The 26558-nt window shown below is 37.0% G+C and overlaps 1 protein-coding gene across 2 annotated transcripts in view; it reads right to left on the reverse strand.

Annotated features, from left to right (window-relative positions):
- The window catches only part of ADAM9 (ADAM metallopeptidase domain 9), a 142085-nt gene that overhangs the window by 107888 nt on the left and 7639 nt on the right, over positions 1–26558 (reverse strand). The window contains exons 2-7 of one of the 2 annotated variants that reach the window (XM_077769472.1): positions 24776–24873; positions 20674–20732; positions 7808–7886; positions 3055–3131; positions 1478–1574; positions 354–419 (exon numbers count right to left, since the gene is read on the reverse strand). In XM_077769472.1, coding sequence (XP_077625598.1) covers positions 354–419; positions 1478–1574; positions 3055–3131; positions 7808–7886; positions 20674–20732; positions 24776–24873 — 476 coding nt within the window. Of the gene's footprint in view, positions 1–353; positions 420–1477; positions 1674–3054; positions 3132–7807; positions 7887–20673; positions 20733–24775; positions 24874–26558 lie in introns of both variants that reach the window. The other variant, XM_077769471.1, reaches the window with a different exon arrangement.

Below are 26558 nucleotides of genomic sequence, written 5' to 3' on the forward strand. Positions count from 1 at the left end.
ATTTTATTAGGCAACAAAGTGGTATCTGATTAACAATCCTTTAAAGCCATCTGAAAAGGTGACACTAATGAAAAGGCAGTACAGTTTCACATAAGAAATTAAGCAAATCAACTAAAAGAACAAAAGGGGGAAATCACCAGTAAAAAACAATAAGATGTACTCCCAAATTACTACATTTGACTTCTGGTGGGATTATGAATATCAAGCATGTTTAAAGGACAAACGCCATTCTAGTTTTAAAATTACAGTTAAGAAAAATCAATACAAATATATTAAATTTTATGTTTCCTTCATGGGATGCTCACTTCTCATCTGCTTTTCATGAAAAGAAGAAAAACTGTCACCAATCCTACCCTTTCCTTGTCTACGACAATGAACAGCTCCACATATCGGGTCTGTGGCAGGATAGCTCTTCTTCTCTGTCAAAAACACAAACATCATGAAGGCAAAAAACAAAACAAAAAACTTTTAACACTACATGATTTTTATCTATAATGATCTTACCCTAATCTCTAGTCTCTTAAAACGTCATACGATTAGTTTACTTCCCACAGATTAATAATGCCAAAAACGTGTTGTTGTTTTTAAGTGGTAACTGCCCCTCTGTACAGAGAAAAATCCTAGTTAAAGATAATATGAGGTATTTGAGTTTCAAAGGAGAATTACTGATTTTCTAACATCAAAATTATACACACTCACACACACTTTAACAGGAAACCCCATTACCATGTTAAAAGTGGAAAGAAGAATATAATAATTATAATATTTTAAGAATATAATAACCCAGAGTAGAAGTAAGGACAAGGTTGCCACTTCAAAAAATGACTACTTTTGTGATTTTTAGAAATTCATATATAGGCAATATGGGCAAAAATTTTAATGTTTCCAATGATTAAAGCTAAAAAGAATGGATGTCAAGAGAGGCAATAAAAATAATGCCTGTCCCAACCCAGCAGCACCATGACGCATGTAGAAAGGCACAGCGCCCACAACTGTAGTTGACCTATTCCTAGAAACATTTCGGTCAAAGAGACCCCTGTCAAGAGTAAGCAGGGAATTCTAGCCAAGACTCAAAACAGGAATACAAGCGTCCCTGCAAGACATCTGAAATAAAGTCTTAATGCCCAATTTCTCTCTGTTTCTTCAATCTAGCACTCAAAGAATCACCATTCCTGTTTGGGTAAAGGGTATCTAAATAAACTATTCTGTGAAAGACAGCGTAATGGGCTATAATGCAGCAGTGATAGAAAATATATACAAGTATCATTTAAGATCTAAGCCTTGGTTTCTAAAACACATAGAAGCTTGACTGTGTTTGACTTGATGGAAAGAACTGCATCTTTTTATCCCCCCAGTACCTATCACAACATCTGGCACATAGCTGGCAAAAACATAACAATAATAAGTATTGGTGCGATGCATAAATACATGATTTTTTAACACTTAGTCTGAGTGATGAGAAAACATATTTCCTTACTCGAAGTAGCTGAGGAATCCTAGGAGGCTCTTCTTCTTCATAGTCTGTGGTTTCTTTCTCTATATCCTTGTTGGAAACCCCACATTTCAGAGGCTCTCTGTGGACATCATCCATTGGATACAAGATGTGCTCAAAGCGAGAACTGTTTTGCAGGGGTTCGATCCCGTAACTCACATTCTCTATATGCAGCATTCCTCTAAGTGTCATATTACATGTACACAATTTTTAAGAATGAAGAAAATAATACACAGGAAAAGAAATCAGAAAACCGAATTTAAGTCCCAGTGCTTAACACGTATAAGAAAAGAACAGTCCCATAGTCTAAAGATTGGATGACGGGAGAGGCAATGAAAATAATGCCATAAACTCATAGCATGAGTTAACGAAAATACACTGGAAGAGGCACATGCCTGTCCCAACCCAGCAGCACCATGACCCATGTAGAAAGGCACAGCGCCCACAACTGTAATTGACCTATTCCTAGAAACATTTCAGTCAAAGGGATCCCTGTCAAGAGTAAGCAGGGAATTTTAGTGCAGACTCAAAACAGGGAGTCGGAAGAACATCTGAAACAAAGTCCTCATGCCCAATCTCTCTGTTTTTCCAATCTGAGACTGTTGGACTGCTTCTGTATACCATGCTACCTAGAGAAAAACACTGGGTTTTAGAATCACGCAGACCTAAACATAAAGCTTAAGACTACTACTTACTAACATCACTCCCTGGAAGTCCGTTAACCTCTCTGAGTGACATCTGTATAACAGAAGGCAATACAGAAGAGGGGCTAGAAGCATGGAGTCTGGAGCCAGAGAACCAGATTTTGAATCCCAAAAGTTTCCCACTAGCCGCGGGACTCTCAGCAATGACTTAACACTTTGTCTTTACTTTATATTCCACATGGGGCTGTTCTGGAAACTAAATTATTTAATAAGTGTGAAATACTTAGCCCATTGCCCAGCACACAGTAACTGCTCTGTACATGTTATTATTTACTTATAATTTATAATTTATAATTATTTAAATTAATTATAACCATCTTATACAGCTGGTTTGGGATATTTATCAGTTCAATCAATCATGTAACCAACCAAACAGCACAGCATCATATGGCCAGGCCCTCAACAAATGTAATTTTAATATTATTATCACTTTACTTGATGTGTGTTACAATTTCTCTGAACCTGTTTGCTCATCCCCTAAATATAGAGATAATGAGCCTCCTTTCACAGGCACTATGAAACTTAAATAAAAGAATACAAGAATACAAACTTAAATAAAAGAAAAATTGTATCAAGTACTACAGAGACTTAAAATATGTTTTATTAAAATAGCAAAAATTACTTAGCAGTCTCAAAACAATGGAGTTTTCTCTTTAGATATTGAAACTCACCACTGTAATATTTTCTTAAATAAGCATGCCAAGAATGATATCTGATACATAACTCTAAAGACCTTCAGCAATACCAAAGTAAAATCTAATTTTGTTAATTCCCCCAATGACTTGATTTGGAAACAGAGATAGGGAAAGGGGTAAGAAATAGAAGAAATTAAAAAAAATGATACAGAAAATTCCTTACCTGAGTCCAAAACAGTCGCTCAGAGCAATGGATGAATTATAAACTCCCTCCACATAGCCCCGATAATGACAATGATTCTAAATGATAAAAATTATATTATCTTCAAATACTGTTACATTGCTAAAATCATCATAGAAGTTATAGAGCTAATAAAATTATTTCAGGTTAGTAAACTAACAATTTTGTTCATATCACTGGAAACTTATCACATGGCATTCTTTGGATTATCTTTAGATTATCTTTTGCCCTCCTATACAAGGATACAAATGTTTAGGCATATTTCCAGAGGATACTAAGTACAAAGAGCTCTATCCCAATAACCTTTAAGCCTAGAAGCAGAACAAGACAGCATTATATCATGTTTAACATTTTTTTAATGTTTATTTTTGAGAGAGAGAGAAAGAGCGCACACAAGTTGGGGAGGGAAAGAGAGAGACACACACAGAATCCAAAGCAGGCTCCAGGCTCTCAGCTGTCAGCATAGAACCTGATGCCAGTAGGTTAGGCATTTGACTTTGGCAGAGGTCATGATCTCACGGTTCGTGGGTTCAAGCCCCGCATCAGGCTCTGTGCTGACTGCCAGTTCAGAGCCTGGAGCCTGTTTCAGATTCTGTATCTCCCTCTCTCTCTGACCCTCCCCTGCTCACGCTGTGTGTCTCTCTCTCTCAGAAATAAATAAAACAAAACAAACAAACAAACAAAAAAAGTTTAACTATGTATGGCAACAGATATTAACAAGACTTACTGTGGTGATCATTTCACAATATATACAAATGTCAAATCCTTATGTTGTACACCTGAAACTAATGTAGTATAATATGTGTTAATTGTACTTCAATTTTAAAAAATTCTTAGAAGGACAACAACAAAAGAAAACCCAGTGGAAAACTGGGCAAAAGTCATGAACAGCCAATTCACAAAAGAATATAAAAATGCCTTCACATGCAGATTTTCAATCTCACTCATGAGGAAGTAAGAATCCATGAGTCTGCACTGATACAAATGAATGAGAAGGGACACCTTTTCCTTACAGAAAGCTCTAATGCATATAGAAGCACTAATGAAATTAAGAAATCACCACTTTAACAACCATCATAACCATTAATTCAGACAAATACTAACTACTAACACTAATGAGTAAAAATATGAGAAGTTAACAGGATATTTACATTAGTCTCAAGATGTCTAACCATATCATTAATTAAAAAGTCAAAAACAGTAACTTTATAGAGGAGAAACCTAACAGGCAATTCCTTAACTAAATGATCACTGTTAATGCCATCAGGAACAGCACTAATTGCAGCACTTGGTTCCTGATAAGATACACGGAGGATCTCTCAGTATTACTTTGTTGGTACTCCTGCCAAAAGTACATAAGCTGACTTGGATCATGAGCAAACGTCAATCTCCAATGTCAGGATATTCTACAAAACTTGGTCTACACTTCTCAAAAATGCCGGTGTCATGAAACACAAGGGAAGACAAAGGATTTCCAGATTAAAGGACGCTGCAGAGACATGACAACTGAATGCAGCAAATGAACTTGGATCTTCTTTTGCTATGAACTATATTATTGGGATAATGGACCAAAAAAAAAAAAATCAATAAGGTCTGTATATTAGATCATAGCATCGCTTCATTGTTAACTTCCTAATTTTGAGAACTGTACTTGATTAATTAAAAGAATTCCTGTTTTTAGGAAATTTACAATGAAGTATTTAAAGGATAAAGTGATACCATGTTTGCAATATACTCTTTATAACTTTGAGAAAAAAAGACACGAAAGAAAGGATAAAGCAAATACAGTAAAATGTTAACATTTGGGGAATCTAGGTAAAGGAAATACACAAATGTTTTATATTATTCGTGCAACTTTTCCTATAAGTCTTAATAAAAAAAAGTTAAACAATTTTACACTAAAAATATAGGCTAAATTTCAACATTTTACAACTTTTTCTATTGTGGGGCAGGCAATTCACAACCACTAATGTTTTTCTCTCTAGTGCTTTGTATTAAAGTCTAGCTTTGGTATTGCTTTCTTCTCAGCAGAGAAAAATAAATACCTTCTACTATTACTAAAGAGGTAGCATCTATGAGATAATAATACTAGTAACTCATGGCACTCTAAAATTAAATATTTCTAGGGGTGCCTGGGTGGCTCAGTCAGTTAAGCATCCTCCTTCAGCTCAGGTCATAATCTTAAGGTTCTTGAGTTCGAGCCCCACATAGGGCTCTGTGCTGACAGCTCAGAGCCTCGAGTTTGCTTCAGATTCTGTATCTCCCTCTCTCTCTGCTTCTCTGCCACTCATGCTCTGTCTCTCTTTCTGTCTCTCAAAAATAAGTAAACGTTAAAAAGAAAAAATTTTTAATTAAATGTTTCATAGAAGCTCTTTAATTTGACGTGACTAAAACCCATCAGCTGGTCACTTAATCTACCAACTGGACAGTATTTTTTAAATAACTGGGTTTTATTATTAAATCTTTCCAAAGCCTTCAATGTACTTTAAAAATTCGTATTTCAGGGGTGCTGGGTAGCTCAGTCGGTTAAGCATCCAACTTCACCTCAGGTCATGATCTCCCATTTTGTGGGTTCAAGCCGCACTTCGGGCTCTGTGCTGACATCTCAGAGCTTGGAGCCTGCTTAGGATTCTGTGTCTCCCTCTCTCTCTGCCCTCCCCTGCTCACACTTTGTCTCTCTCTTTTTCTCGAAAATAAAATAAACATTAAAAAAAGCTTTTAATTATATTTCATAAGTCTACAAAAGATCTAATTCAACTCCATGATTATAGTAAAGGTACAAAAGTCACAAACAGTTTTGGAAATACACAAACTATAAGCAAAAAACTCAACTAGGGCTAGAAGAAGTACACAGAACTATTAAAGAGCCACCTAAAAAACCAAAAAACAAAAATTAAAAAACAAACAAAAAACCCCCTAGCCACAGCCCATATGCCTTGGGCAGTCAATATAGTTTTCAGACAGAACAAAGAGTATTAATTAATTGGAGAAATTCGTTAAGACACTTGCAACCCCAAAGTTCTAACACACAGTAATCTGAAGTTTGATTTCACACAGTAACTTGAATAAAATGGTTATTAAAATGTAGTTTCTTTGTGAAAAAAGGCCTTTGTGAAATACGCCGATGATAAAAACCAGGTAATAGCTTCACAAATTACTTTAAACTTAAATAATGGATCATAAGGAAAAGCATTTACCTTTTCTCAGTGTAATTTCATTGAATTTTATAAACAAAAGTAATGTCATTATGATACCTGACAACCTAGCGGCATGCCAAAAATTCCCGGTAACAAGGTTTTAATTGGTATCTCAAATCTACAGATATACTTTCATCTATCTGAACAATATTCAAAACCAAGAAATAAGAAAATGATTTCATCTGTCTTAATCTGCATTTTTCAATCATCCAAGAAAGCACAACTCCATAGTAATACTTTCAGATAACAGTTGCATAAATTTCTATGTGACTGAAATCTGTTTTTGGCAGTTTTAAGCATTTATATTTTCAGTAATAATAAATAATATTTATTGAGTTAAAAATGGTCAGATTATCTGTTCTGAATATCTTGCAGGTATTAACTCATTTTATGGGGACACAATGTACAGCATAAGGAATATAATTAATAATGTGTAACAACTTTGCATAGTGACAAATGGGAGCTAGGTTTGTCATGGTAATCATGTCATAACATATATAAACTTTGAATCACTATGTTATGTAGTGATATAAATATAATGTTGTATGTCAACTATACTTCAATTTTTTGAAAAGTATTAACTCATTTAACCCTTCCAAGTAACTCCATGAACTTGTAATTACCATTCCCATTTTAAGGTGAAGATAATAAGGTACAAACAAGTCAAGATAATATGACCAGCAAATAAATGACAGAGCCAGCAACAACAACAAAAAGAGCCAGGATTACATCCAAACAGTGTGAAATTAATCTAAAATAAGGGTTTGCCTTCTATCTATGTGAAGTGTCCTGCAAAAGTGCATAAATAACATAAATAATTCAATTCAGCCAAACATTACAGAGCTCAGACAGGGAAATAATACATGTTTAATGGAAACAAACACTTCAACGGACACTGATGCAAAAGAAAAAATATAGAATGGCTAACTGCCAAAAAAGACTGTAAAACGCTTTCACGGATGACACGAAAAATGTTTATGCTCTAATTTAATAACGCATAAAGCCAAATTCAGCAACAACCAACTATTTCGAGTATTCCTGGCCAGTCATGTCTTCAGAAATACTCTGTTCTCTGATGCAAAGAGGACCACATTTCTTTAGAAAAGAACTATTAGTAAAAAATTAGAACATAAAACAGCACACAAGTGTTCATTCTTTACTAAGTACTAACGGCAAATCAAATGGTTTAATAAGTAACACATGCTTTCAGAGAGATTAACTTTCAGCAAAAAAATTTTTTTAGATTTTAAAATATAACAAGCATTCATAAGCCATAAGGATTACCATACATAGAAGATTATTTCTTGGACTTAAAAAAAAAAAACGCTTGACTACTTGAGGACCTGGAAAAGTGTAAAGTACACTACAGTCCATGTAAATACACCCACCACATACCCCCTTCCCGGGACAGCTCCATACATTATAATGTCAAGAGTGGCCCTTGGTGACTGTGATGTATAGTCTTGCGTACCTGAACAGAACTGTAAAATTATAATTACGTTAAATTCCACTATAAGATCAAGAGGAAAATATGTTACCTGTACATCAGGATGGTCAGAGATCAGAGCCCCTTCCTTGTTGTAGGTATAAACTACAAAATCTTGGGGCAAAAGGTCTCTGGAAAAGGAATAAAACATATCACTTAAAATTATTTTATCTATACACAACTAAGAACACAACTCATAAGGCGATATTCCTAGAACAGATAAACAGGAACAAAAACTTTTGCCTTATAAATTATTATATAAAGAGGAAGCTACTATAAAGCAAAAAGCGCATAAATAGATTCACATCTGAAATCACGTGCATTGCTTCCTCATAAAGAATGCTAGGCTGCCTATGTGTTCTAATGGTCATAAAATGCTGGCTGCAAAAAATAACAGTAACGTCTCTAAATTTTTCTGGTAGATCTCATAGGAAAAGTATAAATAAGATTATATAATACATCATATTTCTGTAAGAAAAATAAGTGCTTTTACTCTTTCCTAAAAGTACTATATAAATGAGAAGCACTCACTGCTTTAACCTGGTAAGTAGAGAGGCAAAATCTGTGTCAGCTGGAGGAAACAATTACTGCTGACTGCTGAAGCTTTCCTGCATGTTAAGGGAGCTCAGCACTGTAAATCTTATGTGTAAAGACAGGGTTATCTTCGTTAAAGAAAAAAACTATTCAGTGACACTTGTTAAAAACGGTAAGGCAGACTTTATTCAGCTCCACTGTGATATATATATAGGAATCACTACAATGGGATTTTACAGTGAAAGATAAAGGATCAACTCCAAATACAGCATGGGCAAGTGGGAATTTATAGTCAAGGAGCAGAGGTCAGTGGATTGGAAATTACTAACCGAAAATATCAGTGGTAAGAGTTGGTCTGGTTAAACTAATCTAACAGAAGATAGGCCAGGGTGATAGGAAATCACCCGGGGGGTGGTAAAGGATGAGGAACCTGATCACATGCCCAGAGAGATTTGAATTGGGGGGAAGAGGGGTAGTCCTTGCTAAAACCAGATTTTATAAGGAATTGCATGGGTGATGCGCTTAGGAGAAGGTTCAACAGCTTGACTAAAGTTTGGTCAACCAAAGAATTTTTGTCAGTCTCCCCTCTTGTTCAAGAAAAGAAGAGGGACACCTGGGTGGCTCAGTCGATTGAGTGCCTGACTTCAGCTCAGGTCATGATCTCATGGTCTGTGGGTTTGAGCCCCGCATCAGGCTCTGGGCTGACAGCTCGGGGCCTGGAGGCTGCTTCAGATTCTGTGTCTCCCTCTCTCTCTGCCCCTCCCCTGCTCATGCTCTGTCTCTCTCTCTCTCAAAAATAAATAAACATTAAAAAAAATTTTTTTAAAGAGAAGAAGAGACATCCTTCTTTCCTCTGAACAGTATAAATCTAGACAGAATCTGGATGCCTTTTGTTCATTAAGGACCAGCTGAATCATCTATTGGAACTTGGTAGTAAAGGACATTTGCTGGACGGTGCTAGCAGCCAGGCATTTAATGAGGAAAGTTGCTATGAAAATAAAAGACAAACAAAGATTAACAGTTAGAAACCCAGTTTCTGAATCCAGTGGGGAGCAGTCAAGGTTGTTAGACTTGAAATTCTCGAAGCATGTTTAGATGGTAGAGGATGGCATGGTCCATCCGACAAATTTTCCTGGTTGGAAATTTGAGTGAAAGTGGTGATGGCATGAGGCGTTCTGGTGAACTTTCTGAATGGTCCATACAGCAGGAGACAGGAAAGTTGTCCTTATGTGAACTGTTGTGGTAAATTTTTTTTTGAAATTTTTATCAATTTGTTCACCTTCAGCTTGTAGAACTTCAAGAAAAGGGTAGTTTTAATTCTCAATGATTCCAACTCAGAGAGAGGGAGAAAAACAAAAATGTTAATTTGGAGAATGGTAGCCAGATATTGGAGGAAACTAGAAGATTTCAGATTTGGTAAAAAAAAAAAAAAAAAAAAAAACCTGGCAAAATGTGCAAGATAGAACTGGCAAAGATACACTGGAGTTTTCTACTAAAACAAACGAAAACATTCTCTCTACAGTCACCCTCATTTCTGTCAAAGATAATCAAAGTAAGACTAATCTGTGTGCCAAGTAAGTCTAGTCTCATTAGACCTGTCCTGATTATTTACATAAGTGCAGCAAAAACAGTGATTGGCCACCTAGGTCCTTGTTTGAGTTTGATTTCCTGAAACATTTCTTAAGGAATCTCAGATTGGACTTCTAAAAGCCTCCCAGGGTGGGGCGCCTGAGCAGCTCACTCAGTTAAGCATCTGACTTCTGCTCAGGCTAGAGACCTCATGTTCCTGAGCTCATGCTCCCCATCAGGCTTTCTGCTGACAGCACAGAGCCCACTTTGGATCCTCTGTCTCCCTCTCTCTCTGCTGCTGCTGCTCTCTCTCACTCAAATAAATAAAGAAAAATAAACATTTTTAAAATAATAAATAAATAAATAACTTTATTTTAAAAAGCCTCTCAGGGCTGGGAAGCCATCAGATTTTGCCTGTGGTATCTTATATATGCAGAATTCCTTTCTTCTTAAGGTTTTCAGAATACCCTGAGGTTCCTAGACCTGCCAGAAATTACCTTCCTTTATTCACCTGTAAAATAGGAAACCCTGTAAGAGGCCAGGTACAGGCTGGTTTTATCAAGGTGTGGGAGGGGAGGGATTGGCTCCTTAAAGTCAACCTTATCTCCTTAATGCTGTCTGATTGTATCTGATTTGATGTATCATTCTCAAATATGATATTCCATTCAAAAGCCTTGAAAATATAACTAAGGTTTCCAACTTCACAGATTCTCACTGAACTTACCCAAATAACTATACTGCCATGAAAATAAGAATACTCTCTAAGAGCTTCTAATTTCTGAAGGTCTTGGGTAGGGACAAAAGATCAATGTTTCAACTCTATATACAAAGAGAAAAAGTTTTCCTGCAATTCCTATCAAAATAACACCAGCATTCTTCACAGGGCTATAACAAACAATCCTAAAATTTACATGGAACCAGAAAAGACCCTAAATAGCCAAAGCAACCCTGAAAAAGAAAACCAAAGCAGGATGCATCACAATTCCAGACCTCAAGCTGTATTACAAAGCTATAATCATCAAGACAATATGGTACTGACATAAGAACAGACACGCAGATCAATGGAACAGAATATAGAACCCAGAAACAGACCCACAAACGTATGGCCAAGTAATCTTTGACAAAGCAGGAAAGAATATCCAATGGAAAAAAAGACAGTCTCTTCAGCTAATGGTGTTGGGAAAACTGAACAGTGAAAGGCAGACGAATGAACCTGGACCACTTTCTTACACCAAATACAAAAATAAACTCAAAATGGATGAAAGACCTAAACATAAGACAGGAAGTCATCAAAACCCTAGAAGAGGAAACAGGCAACAACCTCTTCGAACCTCTGTTGCAGCAACTTCTTACTTCATGTGTCTCCAGAGGCAAGGGAAACAAAAGCAAAAATGAATTATTGGGACATCATCAAGATAAAAAGTTTCTGCACAGAGAAGGAAACAATCAGCAAAACTGAATGCAACCGACAGACTGGGAGAAAATATATGCAAATGAAATATCAGATAAAGGGTTATTATCCAAAATCTATAAAGAACTTATCAAACTCAACACCCAAAAAACAAATAATCCAGGGAAGAAATTGGTAAAAGACATGTCTTTTCCAAAGAAGACATCCAAATGGCTAACAGACACATGAAAAATGCTCAACATCACTCATCATCAGAGAAATACAAATCAAAACCACAATGAGATACCACCTCACACCTGTCAGAATGGCTAACATTAACAACTCGGGCAACAACAGATGTTAGTGAGGATGCAGAGAAAGAGGAATCCTTTTGCACTGCTGGTGGGAAAGCAAGCTGGTGCAGCCACTCTGGAAAACAGTATGGAGGTTCTTCAAAAATGAAAAATAGAACTACCCTAAAACCCAGCAGTTGCACTACTAGGTATTTATCCAAAGGATTAAGAGTGCTGATTCAAAGGGGCACATGCACCCCAATGTTTATATAGCAGCACTATCAACCATAGCCAACATATGGAAAGAGCCCAAATGTTCATCGACAGACAAATGGATAAGGAAAATATGGCATATACATACAATGACTGCTACTTAGTGATCAAAAAGAATGAAACCTTGCCATTTGCAACAACATAGATGGAACTGGAGTGTATTATGCTAAGCAATATTAGTCAGAGAAAGACAAATATATGATTTCACTCATAAATGGAATTTAAGAAACAAAACAATGAACATAAGGGAAGCAGAAATAATATAAAAACAGAGTGGTGAACAAACCATAAAAGACTTAAATACAGAGAACAAACTGAGGGTTGCTGGCAGGATGCTGGGCGGGGGGGATGAGCTAAATGGGGGATGGGCATTAAGGAGGACACTTGTTGGGATGAGCACTGGGTATTACATGTAGGTGAAGAATCATTAAATTCTATTCCTGAAATCATTATTATACTATATGTTAACTACTTGGATTTAAATTAAAAAAATAAAATTTTTAAAAATTAAAAAAAGTTTTCCTTAAATTTAGAAACCAAAACATTAAAGAACCAGGAATGTTTCAATAAAAAGTCATAAAAAACTATAATCATTCTCATCAGTTCATTCAGGCCCATGTAATTAAGTCTTGTTCTACTTAATCCTGGGTTAGCAGTCTTTATGAATCCATCCGTTTCTTCATTAGTTCTGACATTCTTACTCAATCCAATGGAAAGATCTCAAAGTTTTTAAGTGATGCCTTTAAAGAGCATTCTAACCTGTAGCTAATTATAAAAAGCATCACAGTATAATAGTCACTGTCTGTGACTTAAATATCTGATGAGAGTTCATTATAATGCTATTGACAAGGACATTTCATTATTTCTGTGACTTACAGCAATTTAAGGTAATAATTCCACAATGACAGGATTGATAGATTTCTATGAATATCATACAATTTCTGAAATAACCTGTAATAGTAACATATCTATATACATGTAATGTAAAGTTTATCATCACTGATTTGACAATGTTTCCCATGTAATTTAACATATCAAATATACCTAATTCATTATTCATCTCTCTTTTTATAAGGAAAGAGACAAAACCTATGAGATTTTCCAAGGGTCGTCTAGGAAATCTCAAAGTTAGTCAAAGGTCAAAAAGACCACTTAGAATCTGATTTGAGGAAGCTGTCACCTCAGAAGGTTTGATCACTTGACTAAAGATCACAGGTCACTGTAAAGCAATCCTTCCTTAGTTATCCATTCAACCAAAATCACAATTAAAAGATATCAAGGGTAAATACAGAAAGTTACATGGTTGTAAAAATTCTTAGCCTCCTACAATTAAGAAGACCTGGTTTTCTTCAATAATCTAAGAACTGATCAACATAATATGAAGCACAGGAAATTATTTTGAAACACAAAATCTTGTTTTCCCAGGCATATTACTTAAAAGGTAAAGAAAATCAAACTTTTTTTTTTTAACACTTTCTTATTAAGAGCACAACAAAAGAAGACTTTGTTTTAACACATAGAGAAAACCAAATAATGTTTTTATATCATGTGCTATTAACACAAAGATAAAATTTTTTAATTTTTTAATAAATCCATCCAACCTTGGCCAACTTCGACCAGAAAAGGAAAGGTTCCTTTTCCAAGGTTCCTTTTCCACAAATCTTACAAAAAATTTTTCTTATATCCATTCCGTTTTTCTCCTACTCTTTTCTTCTTTCTCCTTCTGGAACAGCCAGTCTTTTCTACTTTCCAAACAAAATTACTCTCTTTTTCCCTTAACAAAAATGTGTCCTCCATAACTTTCCTTACCAAAACTATATCTTACTTTCCCTGCATACAGTTTTTTCTTTATTATTACTATTCCTAGTAGTTTCATTTACATATATGGATTATATTTTTAACCATTTGAAACTCAAATTTTCAGTGAAAAGTAGGAAGCAGGCAATTACAAACTCACATACTATCACATACTCAGCATACTATCATAATATAGCAAGTTTAAGAATATATCACTTCATAATTTTTAGAGACATGTATCTTTTTCATAGTACAACTTTATCATGCTTACTTATAGAACCAAATATATTTAGCTTTTCTATACAATATTAAAAACAAGATTCCAAAAGTAAATAAAATTAATGTTCAGCAATTAATGTTTCAATATCTTCTCTAATCTGGAAATGATCTAGTCAATAAATATCCATCTTTAACTTAGTATAGCTTTAATGTTTAAAGTTATGAAAAAGGTTTTTAAACTATTCTTAAGGAGAACTATCATAAAACATAATGATCACTGAAGACTTCATTTATAATCTTTTAACCCATTTGTATCTATTTACTTGATCTTAACAATTATGCTTGAATTACCCATGAAAATCTCATAAGACATTAACTAAACAAAGCTAGCCATCCATCATATTAAGTTATTTTTCCTGTTGACAGATCAAACAAGTAAAAAAAAAAAAATCACAGAGGCAAACACCCTAAGGAATCTAAAAAGTTATTCATAATTCTTCTTTCTTTTTCTTTTTAACTGCTGTGCCTGACATGCACCAAGCAATTCCTTTTCTATTATACATTTTGTTTTCACATTGGATTTATAGTTTATAGCCTTAAACATCTAGTAGGCATAAATTTGTCTGACTAGTTAACGGAGATAGAAAAAAACTTTGTGTCTGCATTATATATCTAAGGCTGACAACTCTGAAGTAGTCAGAGTTTAGCAATAAGTTTAGCAAAAATTTCAAAGCTACCTTTATTTACCCAAGATCATCCCAGATCATATGAAATTTAAAAAAAAAAAAAAAAAANCTATAATTCTGGGTTTGAAGAAAACTTAATTTATATAAGTGTTCATTTGTCTCCAAGTTAATTTGAATAGACCTCCATTAAGGGATTTTATACGTTAATTTGGTAATACCATCCAGAGTTAGAAAACTACCACGCATCTATAACATACATATATAAACATACATAGACAGATACAAATAGAGATCCTATAGCTTCCATTCCAAAATTTCAGATATGAGTCACTAAAACAGTAATACAATTTCACTGGTTTATCTCCACTTTGTATTTTCATCCAAACTGTGTTTCTAGCAAATGGACCTAATTAAGGTGACCTGCCTACCAATAACTGTGAAGGCTTTTTAAGATTTTCTTTTGCTGTGATAATGAAATCTTATGAAGGCTTATGGGCTAAATTTTAGGTGAGTGACTAGAAAACATCTAAGTGCTGTCTGGATGTTTCCAAAGCCCATGTGAGGGCAAATCATCCAGCTCTATTGCCAGTCTTTTGTTTCTCTTCTGAGCCTCAGGTAGTCGCTCTCAGGGCACCTGACTCCCTTGAGAGGTCCCAGTGGAGGCCAAGGCACCTACAATTCCAATGGCTGTAGAAAGCTGAAGGGCTGGAGTGGGATGGGAAAAGTCAGGGTAGAGAGAGAGGGGGATGGAAAAGATAGGGGCATGAAGAGGAACATCTCAAAGGAGTCAAAGGAACTAGAGTAGAAGACTGAAGGTGGTAAGAGGAGGAAGGAGGAGCAGCAGCAGTGGGAAGGGAGAGGTATTGGGAGTCAATCTGGGGAGATCTCAAGTTTCTCAAAATGGCCAACAAAGTTCCAAATTACCCTTAGCAAAATCATGCCAACAAGAAAGGAAGTAGGCCCAGCAGAAAGTCATTAGGAGTTTGAGAAAAGGAGTTTCAGTTGACTGAGAAATTCCCCTGGGAGAAGTGGGATGCACTAGAAGAGAAGAGAGACCTCACAGAGAGTCAGGAAGAAGAGTCTTCCAGCCCAGGGAGTCAGGGAATAACCCACTCCCCATTCAGAACAAGGAGCCACGAAGGCCTCCAGCCCAGCAGGTACCTTGCAAAAAAGCCCGGGACTCTAACCCAGCTTCAAAGAGTATGATCAAAATCTTAAAAATCAAAATCTGTCCTTAACACCTTCAAATGACATTTGTCCAAAGCAATAGTTCAGGAGTCAGACTCACCAACAGATCCCCAATCAATTAGCCAGGAATAAAGACAAAGGCTTCAAAGGTACATACTTAGGGCCCTACATGAGAGGTCCGGGGGTACAATGATGAATCTGATCCTACCTAAGTCATGGCACCATGACTGCCAAAGAAAAAAAAATACTCAATGACACTTTTTAAAAACAGTTTGTTTTTGCAAGAGAGAGTGAGCGTGTACACACATGCACTCTTGCATAAGTGAAGGAGGGGCAGAGAGAAGAGACAGAGAATCCCAAGCAGACTCCTTACTGTCAACACAGAGCCCAATGCAGGACTCAAACTCACTAATCCCCAGATCATGACCTGAGACAAAACCAAGAGTCGAACGCTCAGCCAATTGAGCCACTCAGGCGCCCCTTCAGTCACGCTGTTGGACTATAATGATGAGGGAGCAAAAAGACAAGCTGAGGGCAAAGCATAAGCTAATACCCTGCAATCACCCTATGTGGATATGTGTGACATTCTTCAAGGGCTCCTGGCTGCCCAAGAACAGAGGAAGGGGAAAAACAAATGCTGAACTGACAGAGATCACAGCCATGCAGAACATGAATCTCTATCAGTTTGCAACTATCTTAATGATTTACAAGAAAAAAGCAATCTTATCAATAGCCAGACCTTCAGAAACCTATAGACTCAATTTCCTGGGACCCTAAAACCACCACCCCCTTCAGAGGATAGAAAATCTTACATAATCAGTCACTCCTCACACTTATAATGCAGCTCTTTCTGCCCACAGGCCCTCTCCCTGTGCTATAATAAAAACACCTTTTTGCAGCAAAAACATCTCAAGAATTCTTTCTCAGCCATTGCCTCTCAAACCCCATTTCAAACCACGTCAGTAACGCAGACTTTATTCAAGTCCACTGCACTGAGTGTAAGGACCACTACAATGGGATTTCACAGTGGAGGAAAGAGATAAGGATCCACTGCAAATACAGCATGAACAAGTGGGGATTTATAGCCAATGGCAGAGTAGCAGGGGTCAATGGGTGGAAAATTACTAACAGGAAACTTCAGGGGTGATGGGGGGTTCTAGCTAACACAACCTAAGAGATTCTTGCTGAAGACAGTCCAGGGTGATCAGACCTCACCTGGGTGTGGTAAAGGATGAGGAACCTGGCTACACATCCAGAGTGATCAGAAATCAAGGGCAAGTGGGGCAGTGGTTCTTGCTAAACTGACTTAGCAGGGCTCTTGCTAAAATGGGATTTTACAAGTGCACTAATACATCTAGAAGAAGGTCAGCAGCCTGACTGAAGTTTGGTGAAGCAAAGAATGTGTCATTTGTAGCACTACTAGAGCAGCTCTATGCTTATCTCCAGGGATTATGGACAAGTAAGGGAGGCAATGTGCTAGTTGGTGATTTATAATATGCCATTTAAAGTTCTAAACTCCCCCTGGAGGCAGCCAGGACCAGCTTGCCTGTACTGTTTAGAGATGGAGAGATTGATGGTTTGCGTGCAGAGTAATGAGCTACACAGCCTGACTTGGGCTTGGGCTATATGACCAGAGTAGTATAAAAGACCCCTTGTGTAAACCCATGCCTGGGATCCCATGAAAATAAGGTGCTACACACTTATCTCAGAGGTTTGTAAACTGAAGACAAAGCACATCTGTGCAACTGAGAAAGGATCCAGGGGGGCTTTGCATGAAGTTTTCAAACCCCTTGATTACCTGCACTTTCTTTGTCCTGATGCGCTGTATCATTTACCTTTATTAAAGTGAAATTGAATGAACTTGGGAGTAGCCTGTGGAGTCTTCAGTCCTTTTGATTAGTCACCCCCATTCATCACCGCACTGTCTCCCCTTCTCTCTCTCCCCAACACACAAGCGCACACACACACACACGCCCCTCAAGATTAAACGAGATAGTTCACTTTGCTCTGCCTATCTTCCTCTTGGAAGTCACTGCCTCTTGGAAGTCATTTGCACCAGTGGGAGCAAATTCCACTATGCTCTCCAGAAGCAAACTTGCCACTCTGTGGCATTCACATAAACAACTAAATCTGCCTAATACTGGGGTTTAGGATTAGTATGTCCATCAGGCTTTCATTCTAAGCTAAATCCTCCAACCCAGCCCTTATCAATAATAAAAGTGATGTGTGACCTCTTATTTAACTTATCCTTGTATTTCATTTTTAAATTTGTTCCACACAGGCAGAGAAAGATGTGATCTCTTCTTTCCCATAACCCTCAGTTCCTGCCGAATACTCCATATAAGTGACTATGCATAACCCCTCCACAAGAAGGGTTCAATGGCTTTTACCAAATTCTCAAGGGATTCATGACCCCAAAAGAGTTAAGACCACTATTCTAGAAGCAATGGAAGGAAAAAATAAGCATTTGCTAGCAAATAGTCACTCTTTCACTGAAAATAATTTCCCCATTATTGCAGAGAATGTGTCTGACCCATTTTATTCTAGGCTATCTACCCTCTTTTTCATCAGTGATCACTAGTTTTGATGACCACCTTTCAAAGACACTCAAACTAATGCCTGGAAAAGTACCATTTGCCACCAAATCAAAAAGCATAGAAATGTGGAGCAGACACAGCACATATATATGGACCACTAGACACCCAGTCAAATGACCTGGATTTGTGCCCCAGCCTGAACCATTACAAACTGTGATACTGAGCAAGACAAGTAACCTTCCTGAACCTTGGCATTCTTATACATAAAATGAGGACAGTAAACACTGCTCGAGAATTAAGTTGTTGTAACAATATGATAAGTGAGATCCAGGTTATGAAAATGCTTTAGAAGATGAAAACTCTAAGGAACTACAGTGGACCCTTGAACAACACAGGAGTTAGGGGTGCTAACACCCCACACAGTCAAATATCCAAAAACTTAACTACTAATAGATAGCCGTCACTGACTGGAAGCCTTACCAATAACATAAGCAGTCAATTAACACATATTTTACACATTGTATGTATTACATACTGTATTCTTACAATAAAGCCAAAAATGTTATTAAGAAAATCATAAGGATGAAAAAAATACATCTACAGTACTGTACATATATTTATTGATAAGAATCTATGTACAAATTGACTCATCAGTTTAAACCCATGTTGACCAAGGGTCAACTATATTATTTTACTGACATAGGTTTAATTGATTTACGTCTACAGGAAGGATAAGAAGAAAATATTCAGACCTATTAATTTTTTTTTTTTTTTTTTTTAACACATACTGGCATCACTACATTGGAGTCAAGCAAGATCCTTCAGGAGTTTTGTGAGAATTAAATAAATACTATACCTAAAAGTACCAAATATAGTGCCTGGGACATGAAAAAAAAAAGTTCAGTAAATGTTAACATCCATCAAATACAGTAGAAGACTTCAGAAAGTCTGTCTGAAAATATCTGTCACACTGCCTGAAATTCTGCCAAGGAGACTCAAACCCTTTGGGTGAACATCCTCTTCTAGATAAAAAGTCTTACTCAAACTTGAGGATGCACAAAAATCATCTGGAAAACCTGTTAAAACACAGATTGCTATGACACCTCCCAAAATTCTGGTTCATTCTAGGGTTAGGCCTGTGAACTGGCATCCCTGAGAAACTCTCAGGAGCTGTGGAGAGGACAAGGTTCTGAGCAGCACTTCCTTAGAAACACTCAGCATCCCTTCATTCATCCCTCATTGTAAATGGGCCTATCAGGAGGCATTTTTTTCTAGGATCTCTCACTGAAGATATTGGAAGTTCTGGTATATAAGAAAACGGAAAGATGGGAGAAGACAGGCCATAGGAAAGAAAGACGGGTGACTCAGCACATTTAAAAACTTGTCATTTCAAAAAGGCAGGCAAAGAACACAGGTTACCAAGGTGGGATAAGGTGAAAACACACCAAAATGCAGAGAAGGGATTAAAATGAGAAGGTGAGAAGCACCTGGGTGGCTCAGTTGTTTGAGTGTCTAACATCAGCTCAGGTCATGATCTCGGACGTTTGTGAGTTTGAGCCCCGCACTGGGCTCACCGCTGTCAGCCTGTCAGCACAGAGCACGCTTTGGATCCTCCGTTCCCCTCTCTCTATCCCTCTCCCTGTGTGCGTATTCTCTCTCAAAATTAAATAAAAAATTTTTTTAGAAAGGGGGGAAGTGAGAAACTACTACTGTGTTCTACATGTTTGTGTCCCTCCCCCCACATCATAGAAAAATTCATATGTTGAAACCCTACCCACCAGTGTGGCTGTATTTGAAAATGGGGCATGAAGGAAGTAATCATGGTTAAATAAGGTTATAAAAGGTGAGGTCCTGAGCTGACACCAGAGAGCTTGCTGACACCCTATTAGAAGAGACACCACAAAGCTTGCTCCTACCCCACCTCTCACCCCCCACACCAAGGAGGCCATGTAAGTAAACACAGCATGAGAAGATGGCCATCTGCAACTCAAGCGGAGAGTCCTCGCCAGATACCAGCCTAGCTGGCACCTTGATATTGGACTTCTGGTCTCCAGAACTGTGAAAAAATAAGCTTCCTTTTTTTTTAAGTCTGTGGTATTTTGTTATGGCAGCACTAGCAGTCTGATAATCGCTATTAAAAACTTCTTTATCACTGCTCAGTTGTTCCTTGGGGCTATCACAGTTTAACGTTTTCTTCTGAAATACAGCTTCCTTTAAATTTATTTTCCCTTGCTCTTAATGTCAATGGAAACACCAAACAGCATGGCTTTTTCCACACTGATACTTCTGTTATCCTCACCTCTTAATCCATCTACTAAACAATATCTAGCTAAATATACTATTTAAATATACTACTTAAAATACACTTTCTTAAAAAATATACTGTATTTTAAATGAATTACCAAACAGCCGAAGTAAATTATATTTCTTACTTGTTCTTTTCCAAGTGAATAATATGCTCTTTTCCTTCAGCTTGAATGATATAAGATACCTAAGTGCACAGAGAAGGAGAAAAAAAACAATAAAACACCATCTTATAAATTACTTTTCAACCACAGGAATTTATAAGACACTGGAAATTATCCTGAATTAAAATTATTTGGCACTGACTGAAATTGTTTTGCAGAACTTTATAAGTGTTCTTCATAAAATACTCTTGATTGGAGCACCTAGTTGGCTCAGTTGGTTATGCATCCAACTCCTCATTTTGGCTCAGGTCATGATCTCGTGGTTCGTGGGATTAAGCCCCGCATCAGGTTCTGCACTGGCAGCACGAGCCTGCGTGGGATTCTCTCTCTCTCACACATACACAATAAATAAACTTTAAATACACACACACACACACACACACACACACATATACATACACACTCTGATCATCCCTAGCTTCCTTTAATAAAACCTACTGTGGGAAATCATCTCAATGTCCATCTAAACTCTTCCTAAATTCATTTATAATTCAGTTGTAACTTCAGGGATTATTTCTATTAAGTCTGTCCATGTATTACCTACAATATAAAGTAATTCCTCCTTTTGTTTAAGTGAAATGAATTTCTTAGTTTCAAGAGATCATCTCTAGTTCTAATTATCCTATAGATAACATTCATATACTTTTATGATTTTATGTCTTCACAGAGCTTACTACATTTCATCTATCCTAAATCATACTTTTTTCCCCTCAAATGAACATCTCTGAAATCAGGCTACATCATACAAAGGCAGAGCAGTCAAACCAGTAGGACTCTGTTTCTTTCTTAATTAGTGGTATATCAAACAATAGTGTACCTTACAGTGGACGGCATCTCAGAGTCAATGAATTAAGATAAGATAACTTGTACTTATACATCCTGAAGTTCATGGGATCCTATTCTCTACCTCAAACAACTCTGAAACAACTTCCCCAGCAACTCACCACTTCATTAGTCAGAAGCATTTAACATGATCACTAGAAGCATGAGATTCCACTTTGCCTTAACTCTTTAACAAAAGAGAAAGTCATGGAGGGACTCAACAAATAGTATCATTAGAAGTGTTCTCTAGGACAAATATCATATGTTTGCACGTATAGGAGGATTAGGAGGAACTTAACTGAGGACCATGGGGGAGAAGAAGAGGGGAAATGGTGGGGGAAAGGGAGAGAGGCAAAACATGAGAGACTCTTGAATGCTGAGAAACAAACTGAGGACTGATGGATGTGGGGGGGAGGGGGGATGGGCATGGAGGAGGGCACTTGTGGGGATGAGCACTGGGTGTTATATGGAAACCAATTTGACAATAAACTATTTGTAAAAAAAAAAAAAAGAAGGGTTCTCTTATTTTCCTTACTGTCTCTGGACTCTGAATTAACATTTTGCCAAGAAACAAACAGCATGATCCCCTCTTCTAGGGCTCATAAACATCTGACTTCTAAGGCCTAGACCAACTTACAGATCCTGGCACTCGACTTCCACATCTGAGTGTGAGCCTGTGATCTACCTCAATCTCAACTTAGGCATCAAAAATACCAAGCTTCTAGGTACAAACTTCTGGTGACAAGACAATGGAAATGAAAAGTACAACATAGAAAATATAGTAAGATGGTAATAACATTGTTGGTGACAGCTTAACGTGGTGAGCACTGAGTAATGTATAAATTGTTGAATCATTATACTGCATACCTGGCACAAATATAACACTATATGTCAATTATGCTTCAATAAGAAAAGGATGAAAACTAAAAATAAAACAAAAGGAAGGAAGGAAGGAAGGAAGGAAGGAAGGAAGGAAGGAAGGAGAAAGAACGAACAAAAAAATACCAAGTTCCTTCCATTATCATAGCTTTGGCATGTGCTGTTCTATCTTCTCTGCTCTTGGTCAGTCATATGATATAAAATCAACACCATCATGTCATCTGAGAAAAATTCTGAAGAGTCTGAGGATTGTTTCGTAATACTATATTCCTTCCCAAATATCTGCCCGGATTGCTCATTCCCCTACTTCTGGTCTTTACTCAGGGGTCACTTTCTCAGTAAGGCTTTTCCAGCCTCCCCTATTAAAAAGCACAAACCCTTCTACCCTACCTATACCCTTACTTCCAGCACTCGCTATCCACCCTGCTGCTATAATTTTCTCAAGTGCACACCACCTTGAGTAATCTGCACCAATCTACATTAGTTCTTTGTTTTTTGTCTCCTCCCCCCAGCCCCACTAAAATGCAAGCTCCTAAGAACATGGATTTTGTCTGTTTTCATTCACTGCCATATCCCCAGTGCCCAAACAGCGCTTCTACTTATCCAAATATTTATCTGGGCATGTGAATGACATTTATTATGATCACAAGTACATATGTGCATATTCCCTGTGCTAAACAGTGAAGAAGAGGAGAAAAATAATGAACCAAGTATACATTAATTCTATTCTAAGGCAAAACATAATCCAATGGCGGTATGTCCAGTTCAAAACAAAAACAAGTAAGAATTATAAATCGTAGAATCATTTATTCCTTACTTACAGAGCAGAAATGGAGTTGAATGATCTACCCTAGTGGTAGTACTCAGAGGGAGGGCTAAACCAAAAATCTCCTAACTCTCAACTCCAGTGTTCTTTTTGTAAGGTCCAGTCCCTACACATTGTACCAGCTGTCTTCTATTTATGAATATATCAGCAATTCATACATAATAACCTTCCTTATCTGCTACTGTTAAATTACAGTAAAGTTAAATTATGTTTCTATAAAGTTGAAGACTTTGTAAAATCACTTGAAGTCCAAACATATTTTGTCTGATCTTTATAATAGGAGAAAGTAGTATTAGAAATAACTTTGGGGGTGCCTGGGTGCCTCAGTCGGTTGAGCATCCGACTTCGGCTCAGGTCATGATCTCGCAGTCCATGAGTTCGAGCCCCACGTCAGGCTCTGTGATGACAGCTCAGAGCCTGGAGCATGCTTCAGATTCTGTGTCTCCTTCTCTTTCTGTCCCTCCCCTGCTCGCATTCTGTCTCTCTCTAACATAAACAATAAAAAATATTTTTTAATAAAAAAATAAAAAATAATAATTTTTGTGCATTGGGTTACAGCATGCATAGCACAGTAATGTTTCTTCTGATATGGAGATAAAACTCACTTTTTAGTAAACATTCCCATATATGAAATATATATGTGTAATATACTACTATTCTCCAGAGTCCATGAAGATACAATACAAAGTATTCTTCCTATCACAAACTAAGAGCGGTTCATTCTTATTATCATGAAAAGACCACTGAGACCACCAGTGAGAAAAGAGTTAGAAATCTATATAATCAGGGGCACCTGGGTGGCTCAGTCAGTTGAGCATCCAACTTCAGCTCAGGTCATGATCTCAGTTCATGAGTTTGAGTCCCATGCTGTCAGCACAGAACCCACTTGGGATCCTCTGGCCCTCTCTCTCTTTGCCCCGCCCCGCTCACACACTCTGTCCCAAAAATAAATTAGGGGTGCCTGGGTGGCTCAGTAGGTTAAGCATCTGGTGCTTTGGCTCAGGTCATGATCTCACGGTTTGTGGGTTTGAGCACCGCGTCAAGCTCTGTGCTGACAGCTGGCTCACAGCCTGGAGCCTGCTTCAGATTCTGTATCTCCTTCTCTCCCTGATCCTCCCCTGCTCGCTCGCTCTCTCGCTCTCTCTCTCTCCCTCTCTCTCTCTCCGAAATTTTAAAAAGAAAACATTAAAAAATAAATAAATTAAATTTAAAAAATAAATTAAAAAACATTTTTAAAAATCTATATAATCAGAATCTTATACCAGTCATAGAATTTTATTTAACTGACTGTTTAATTGTTATGTTTCAAGTTGACCATTTGTCTTCAAAAAAAAAACAAAAACTACTAAGGATCAATATAGCACTTTAACTAGAGTAATGGCCAACGTATATCAGTGCCATATGTATGGTGGTGCCCTAATCACATCCAACACTACTCACTGAACCAATCCCTGCTGAAAATAATACATCTATCTTAAAAAAAAAAAAAGAAAGAAAGTAAAATTTAAATGCATACATATATCTTAAGAGATAACTTGCCTGTTTTGAAAAGGGCCTAGGGGCTTCTCTTCGTTCTCTAGTTAATCTCCAAGGAGTTATAATTTCATAAGAAGAGAGATGTGAGGTCTGTTGAAAACCTACAGAAAAGGGAAAAACAAATATTACATAACAAATGAACCTGAAAAATTAAACAGTACCAAAATGCAATGGAAATCAAAAGCTGAGTGTCCAAACCACAGAAAAATCAGGTGACTTTCATATACATATGTGTGTACACATAAAATTTTGCACAAAAAAACAGCAATATACCTGATACATATAAAGGGGAAAAATATATTTCCTAAAAAAGGATGTCAGTCTTCACAGGGTATACACAGCAATCGTTTTCAAACAATTTTTTGCTATCAACCTTAACTCTTTTTCTTAAAAGATATCTTAAGGTATAGATGCAAGAAAAGAAAGTGCTTTGGTGGAGAAATAGAGAGAAGGCCTAGCAGCATTCACTCATCTCCCATTTTCCACCCTCATCCAACACTAATGAAATCCCCAGATGGTACTGAAATACCTATGAAACAGACAAGGACAATTAGAGGGAAAAGTTGTTTTCAATGTCTGATGGATTAACTCTAATAAATACACACTTCACAATATAGCAATTATCTCAAATGAAATTGCTGCCATTAATCTGTCCTAAAAACTAAAACTTCTGATACAATTTATTAACAGTGAAGAACTCAAAACCATTGTGCAGCCTTACTCCCAATTCCAATCCTGTTCAGTTTACTGCACAGGAGGGAGGGAGAAAGGATTTCTATAATTTAAAGAGCCTTCTAAATGTATGGTTTATTAGATCCTAATTCAACAAATCAATGGAAAAAAAACAAATTTTGACTCAGGGAAATTTTAACACTGCACAGATATTTGATGATCTTGAAAAACTTAATTTTTTGTATGTGTGATAACCATATTGTGGAGAAGACTTTCTTTTTAAAGTCCGTATGTCTTAGAGATTCATTCAGAATATTCACAGACAAAACTGTATGTCTAGGATTTGCACCAAAATAATCCAGTATGTGCTGGAGATAGCAGATACATATGAAATTATATCGAAGTTGGGTAATGGGTACATGTGAGTTCATTCATTATTCTACCATCATGTGTGTGTAAAATTTTCTAGAATAAAACAATTATTCTTTTTTGTTTTTCAAGTTTTTTTTTAATTTCGGAGAGAGAGAGACAGCGTGAGCAGGCGAGGGTCAGAGAGAGAGGAAGATACAGAATCTGAAACAGGCTCCAGGCTCTGAGCTAGCTGTCAGCACAGAGCCCGATGCGGGGCTCAAACCCATGAACTGTGAGATCATGACCTGAGCCGAAGTCGGACGCCCAACAGACTGAACCACCCAGGTGTCCCAACAATTATTCTTTAAAGTAGTTACCTACAGGAAGTGGGATGAAGGGAAAGACGTTTACTTTCCACTTCAATAAACTCTGCATTATAACATTTGTGAAATATTACATCAGATCACATACACTACAAAATGTCATAAGTAAACATGTAAATATCATAAGTAAATGTACCAAACTTGTTGAAATGATTTATCACAATGGAATAGAACCGAACATTGAGATAAGGACTTGCAGCTTTATTTACTGCAGTACTCTACGTCTGTATTGTGTGAATTGTTTTTACAATGAGTAGTCCATAACCCCTGTATTACTTTTGAAATTATAAGGAGAAAAAAAGAGTGCTTTTTCCACAAAAAAGCATAACCTATTTGAAGTACTGATTATCTAGCCATCTCCCAAAGCTCCTTCCTTTCTA

Source organism: Crocuta crocuta, unplaced genomic scaffold (assembly GCF_008692635.1).
Source record: "Crocuta crocuta isolate KB4526 unplaced genomic scaffold, BGI_CrCroc_1.0 scaffold698, whole genome shotgun sequence".
Classification (NCBI taxonomy): domain Eukaryota; kingdom Metazoa; phylum Chordata; class Mammalia; order Carnivora; family Hyaenidae; genus Crocuta; species Crocuta crocuta.